This window comes from Falco peregrinus, chromosome 11 (genome assembly GCF_023634155.1).
Source record: "Falco peregrinus isolate bFalPer1 chromosome 11, bFalPer1.pri, whole genome shotgun sequence".
Taxonomy (NCBI): Eukaryota; Metazoa; Chordata; class Aves; order Falconiformes; family Falconidae; genus Falco; species Falco peregrinus.
In genome coordinates, this window is record NC_073731.1 from 22,177,487 (window position 1) to 22,183,774 (window position 6,288).

General features: G+C 40.5%; 1 protein-coding gene across 1 annotated transcript in view; it reads left to right on the forward strand.

The window, feature by feature from the left end:
- The window catches only part of PPP2R5A (protein phosphatase 2 regulatory subunit B'alpha), a 45,212-nt gene extending 39,940 nt beyond the window's left edge, over positions 1–5,272 (forward strand). Inside the window, exons 10-13 of the mRNA XM_005238710.4 lie at positions 842–961; positions 1,048–1,175; positions 3,140–3,241; positions 4,040–5,272. Coding sequence (XP_005238767.1) covers positions 842–961; positions 1,048–1,175; positions 3,140–3,241; positions 4,040–4,172 — 483 coding nt within the window. The 3' untranslated portion in view covers positions 4,173–5,272. The remainder of the gene's footprint in view (positions 1–841; positions 962–1,047; positions 1,176–3,139; positions 3,242–4,039) is intronic.
- Positions 5,273–6,288: the final 1,016 nt, after the last annotated feature.

The window sequence follows — 6,288 nt, forward strand, 5'->3', positions numbered from 1 at the left end:
CTTGCAGAAAACTTGCAGTTCAAGCTTCTTGGGGCGCTCATCTTTGTGGTGCAACTCAGTGCAGTTGTTTTGTATGTCTGTTCTTCCTACGGCGTTACTATGTTAAAACCATATTGAAAGTTGTATTCTAATTAAGGTACTGTATAGAAACACTATTTTCTGAGGTGAAAAGTATTTTAGTATAGGCCAGGCTGGAGGTAGTTATCTACAGTGTGACACAAGCTCAGCATCTGCGCCTGGTAAAGCATACATACGTTCTTTTTCCAAAGTATAAAAATAACTTTAAATGGCTTGGAAAATTCTTTTTTTTTTCTGGTTTCTTTGATGTAGTTAAAAAGAGTTTAAAAATCAGGAGTTTGATTTATGCCCCCAGATCCCACCCGACAGCTCTTTAAAAGTGGGGTCCCTTTAATACTGTTGACCCCATTTGTGAGTGGTGGTAAATTTTTCTCTGCCACCTACCCAGTGTTCTGCTGGTTGTAATTTAAAACGGGAGTTAACTGTTTATCACTTCAAAAGCTACTTTGGAGATCTTGCATAATGGTAATTGCTGCAGCCATTCCTGAAGAATTAAAAAGCTCTAGCATTCTTCTTAACAGTAAAAAACCATATTCTGCAGGAGCAGTTCTGTGAAGTGTTTAGAGCAGTTACACAAAAGAAGAAATCCAAAACTCCCTGACTTCTTCCAGGCTGCAAAAAAATGTGGATGTCTAATGCAATGTAATGACATACAGTGTTCTTTGTGGGATTCATGACTAATGTATAAGCTGTGTCTCGTTTGTTTACAGTGGCGATATAAAACATTCTCATACTTTTTGATATATTTCTTTTACACAAACAGGTCATGTTTTTAGGTGAAATTGAAGAAATCTTAGATGTAATAGAACCAACACAATTCAAAAAAATAGAAGAGCCTTTATTTAAGCAAATATCCAAGTGTGTATCAAGTTCACATTTTCAGGTAAGAATATTAAAGAAAACCACCACCAATGTTAAAAAAATTCGTAGTAATTCTTTGGCTGCTGACCCCTAAACGTTGTGTTTCAGGTTGCAGAAAGAGCTTTGTATTTCTGGAATAATGAATATATTCTTAGCCTGATTGAGGAGAACATTGATAAAATTCTACCAATCATGTTTGCCAGTTTATACAAGATCTCCAAAGAACACTGGAATCCGTATGTAATGTTTAACTTTATCTATAGTACCATAAATAAATTGTCCATGGTTTCAAGCCTGGATTGTAAGTTTGTAAATGTGACTTCATTTTTACTTAATTTCATTGTTTTAATCTGATTTAAGGGTGCTAAAATTGACATAGTTTTAAGCTGCATCATGCTTTCACTGCTCTGCATTGTTATGATTGAGACCTGGAATTTATTGAAAAAGTATGAGGAAACTGCATGATGGTCTTCATACTGTAATCACGTTTGATCCTGTGCGTGCGTTAAAAATCCAAATTGATGCTACTGAGACCAAAACAATTTCCAGGGGATGCTTTTGCTGTACTTAGGCTTTGCTGTCCTTTACTACTTTAGATGAACAAAATTCTGTCAGTGTCTTCGTAAGTAGTTATTGCAGAATTTGCTTGTGTCCAGCATCTCAAACTGAGTTGCAAGTCTATCTGCAGAATGTAAAGCTTGTAGAGGCAAAAGCCAGGGTAGGCAGGAGCCTCCCACAACTCTGAAGTGCATCAGATGTCCCGTTTCAAGCTCTTAGAGGCTCTGAAATTACTTTATCTAGGTGGTGTTTCTAGTTGCAAATGTATCAGCTAAGACAATATAAATTTTGGAGAACTAGTTCTTGGAGCATTAATATACTTGGGACCTCAACAAATCTGAAGGATGTTGCTCTTTCCCTAGCTGCAGGCAGAAGTTGCTCTTTATGAAGTGAAAGACACAGGATAATTGTATACCTTGAGGGCAAGGAAGTTTGGGGAAGAAAGTCTGACCCTTTGGTTTTAATCTGCTTTGGAGGGCAGACGCACTTACATCCATCTGGCTGTCCGACCCAGACTTAACTTGCTCAAAATCAAGCTTTTCCTCTTGGAAAACCAAAACCCTGAATAAGCTTTTGTCTTCAAACCACGTGAAAGCCACTGTTCAAAAGAAGAAAGTGTGCAGACAGGCTGCGGGTACTGTGCAGTTTGAGCGTAAGCCCTCTGAATAGCTGGGAGGTTTCCTAGGGCCAGAACAGAGGGTACTGAAAAGGCAAACCTGGCCCTTCTGTTACCACCTTAAGATTTTTTTTTTTCTTTCCCTCCTTTTCCAAGGTCACAAGACTGCATGGCACCCCTGCTCTGCAGCCTTACAACCAGTACTGCTTTGTGAAGGTGAACTGCTAGTGAGGGCAAAGACAGTTTACCTACTTTTTTGATTAGTCATCAGCTTCATGATTGGCACTTTCTTAATGTTTCATTTGATTGCTGTTTTTGCATTTCTTCATATAATTATGAAGAGTGTGTTTAAAGGAGATAAACGCTACAATGTATAAGTTAACTTACTGAAATAGGAATGCTTTCACAAAAAGAATAGCGGTGCCTAATGTAGAAAGAGAGCCAGCCATGTAAGACACAGCTAGTGTTGCTCAAGCTCTTCAGTTTCCTAAAGAAACGAAGGTACCGGAAACCATCACCTGATGTTCTCTAACGGGGCACATGCAGCAACGCTACCTGCTGCCCAAAAACGTTCTGGTAGAGCTTTTAGTAGCTGTATTAAACCATGCACCTGTGGTTCCTCTGCTGCATTCTTCTGCCCTGGCTTGAAGCTGTTAGCCAGAAGTTTTATTTTTCTGGACTCCCGTATTTCATTACTCAAGTATTACAAAATTGTTGTTTAAAACTCACGTTTGTTAAACGTTAACGTAATTGAATGGCTTTATAGTACAGCCACAGTACTAATAATTATATCCTATGCCATTACAAAAGTCAGGAATTTATGGTTAAAGAGCTATTTCAAAAAATGTTTAGATACGGTTTTTATTAATTCACAGAGGAAATTATAGTAAAGGATTTTGTGTCAAACTCACTGGCCTTACAGTTGTATCTTGATTAAGCTCAGAGTCCAAAAAAAGAGAATGAACGCTTGTTCACTGAAATTAATGTTGTGTCTTAATTCTAATGGTTGTGTTCTTTCTTTTCTAGCACTATTGTGGCACTGGTATATAACGTGCTGAAAACCCTGATGGAAATGAATGGCAAGCTTTTTGATGAACTTACAAGCTCGTATAAAGCAGAAAGGCAAAGGTACTGATTCTTCCCCCAAATGCATGTTGATGAATACATACCCAAAATGTACCAGCTGAAAAGAAACAAAACTTAATTGTGGCTGTGGGGTTCTCTGGTGGAACTGCTCATCAGATACTTGCTGCTGGGTGTCACTTGAGCGGAGCCACCTGCCCAGGTGTGTGTCTGTGGTGTGGTGGGAGCGGGAGCCCGGGGAGGGGGCAGGAAGGCCCCAGCTCCCATCCATCCTGCCTGGGCAGGCAGCTCGCCCTCTCCTGTGTGGTAAAACCAGGATCAGCTGCTGCCATGAAGGGCCTCCTGGTGCTGACCGCTGCTTCAGGGTGTGTTGTGTGAAGAGAGCTGAGCTGGAGAACACTTCACAGCTCAGCTAAAACCTCTCTCATTCTAACCTACTGAGCAGTACAGGTGGGATAAGGGAGGCAGGCGTAGGTTCTCCCAGGCCAGCTGAGACCACGTGCCAAGTCTCCTCTCAGTCGTTGTGCTTTTCTCCCCCAAAGATGCTTGGTTGCCTTGATGTGTCTGCATGTGATAAAGAGCCTCCTTAGACTTGCAGTCATCTGTGCAAAGCCACGCTGCAGCCATTGTCTGAGTTTGCTGGAGCAAAGTTACAGTTTTACCACTAACCATTCCCAATTTGTATGCTCGTTTTTTAACAGAGGAAACTACCTGCCTCTGTAACTAGCTTTGGAGAAAAACTTAAAGAGGAATTACTCGATGTAAATCATGGTTGTTAAGTAACTGAGTCTCCACATTGTGCTTAAAACACATCTGAAATTGATACTTCACTCTTTTCTACAGAGAGAAAAAGAAAGAATTGGAACGTGAAGAGTTGTGGAGAAAGCTAGAGGAGTTAAAGCTTAAGAAGGCTATGGCAGAAAAGCAGAACAGCACTCACAATGTGCTAAATGCACACAATACAAGTGCCAAATAAAAGAAATGACCACCTGTACTCGGCAGACATACTTTTTTGTACCCTTTTGAAATATATAATGATTTGCAAAAGAAACCTCATCAGTATAACAGAAACAGCCAATTTTTTTCTCCGGCAAATGTAAAGGTTTGAATTTAAATACAGCAGTTAAGTGATGTCATTACCACAGCATATTGTAAATTTGTCTAATTATTGATACTGTCACTTCCAATGTTTCATAGAACTGAATTATCCTTAATGAGTGAAATAATTACGGGAGTGGTGAGAATTATGACTTGAATTTTTGATTGTGTTGCACATAGGTGGTATAGTTTGCTATGTACACTTTTTTCCTTGTTTTATATGTGCTTTTCACATCGATGCATACTTTGGTTAAGATGATAGAAAAGGCTTCTAGTTGTGCTGTATTTTCTCAAATAAAACCAAGGTACGTTACCCGTAACTTGAGATACTCAGTATGTGCCCCTTACAGCACTGAAAGGAACTGGGATACGGTGCTGTCCTTGAATTCCTGATTGGATTCAGATTTAGATTTGTTAATGCTTACATTAGAATGAGGCAAAGGAGGGAGAGAAAGTCAGCTTGAACAGGTTGGGGTGGTCCATGTGTCTGACCCACCGTGTGGCGAGTGCCTCTACCCCATTCTCGCTGCCTCTTGGCCCTGGGCTAGGTAGAGATTTCCTCCTGCTACAGCTGAGGATGGAGCTTCCTCTGGAGAGCCCATCAATGATGCTCCTCAGCAGCCCAAGGACTCCCTGCAGAGTAGTGCAGGTCTCCGAGAGACTATCCTGGATGTTTTTGCATTAGTTTTAGCATCTCATGGACTGAAAAATGAGACCAAAATAGCGCTGTTGTTTTTTTAAGTAAGGAGGAAAGGATGTCAGTAAATAGTTCCTTGTTTTCTTTAAAGACAATGCAGCCTGCTTCTTAAAGGTGGAAAGCTGACAATAGAAGTCTTGTCTGTTTGCTTGATCAAGTATTTTTCACATCTTTTATCAGAGTACCATTCCAGTCTCTTTAATTGCAGTTGTGTGGAAAACTTTTGTAATGAAAGATCTTTGGGGAATTGAGCAGCATTCAATAAAGTCTTTATGTTTGTATTTAGTGCTGTATATCACATCTTTGTGTTTATAAAGACCAGGAGGATTAGAATGGCTTCTACGAACAACCTGCTAACTGCACAAATCCCCGAGTAACCTGTGGCTTTTTGCTGAGTGGCCGATGTGGCTGAGGCACAGGCTGCTGGGGTTCTGTTTTGGTGAGTAGGGTGGATGGCTTTGTCCCGCTCTGCGGTGGTGGTGGTGGTGAGGACAGCTGAGGCAGGTGTCCTGGGCTGTTCCTACCCACTGCTTGGCTGGTTTACTGACGTTACTCAGTTTTCAGGGGAAAAAGCTACTGCACTTTGCGAGTTGACTTTGCTACACTTCTATCGTTAACTTCATTTTTGTCTCTTAAGTAGTTGTGTTCCACGGAAAACAGGAATAATGCTGCCTAAAGAGGTTTATACTTCCCGTAGTCATGTGTGATCAAAACTAGTTAGTTGCTATTTTCTGCATGTCAGTGTTTATATAAAAAGACTATATAATCAGCTGTAGACTCTGTCGTGGTGGGTGGCTACCCAAAATTTGGGGGGGGGAACAAATCCTTTACTTTTCATGGTGCTGCTTTGAAATCCTGAAGCCAGATGTTAAACACCCTGGGGCCTGCAAGGGTGCACTTTACCAGCTCAGGGCAGGAGATAACTGTCCTGTGGACAGAGTTTACCCCAGTTTAGTACTTCAGTGCCTTTTTTTCCATAGAATAAAACCCTGAAGTTGAGATGTGAAGTATCTTCAGCTGTCCTGCAGTCTAAAAGAAGTTCATACAAACACGGGGAATCTTAACTTATCTTGCAGTAGTACAAACAACAGCTACTGGCATTTTTTAATTGTTATATATTGTTCAAAATTTTACAAATACGGACATCAAAAGTAACTAACAAAAATAGAGTAGCTTGTAAGAGGCCGTTTCAAAGTGTGTAACGCTTGCTAATAGAATAACTCCTATAAGTAGGTATATAAAAGAAAGGTTTCTTGGCTGGAATCAGCTGGCCTGTTCCAGTAACATTTCCTTATAA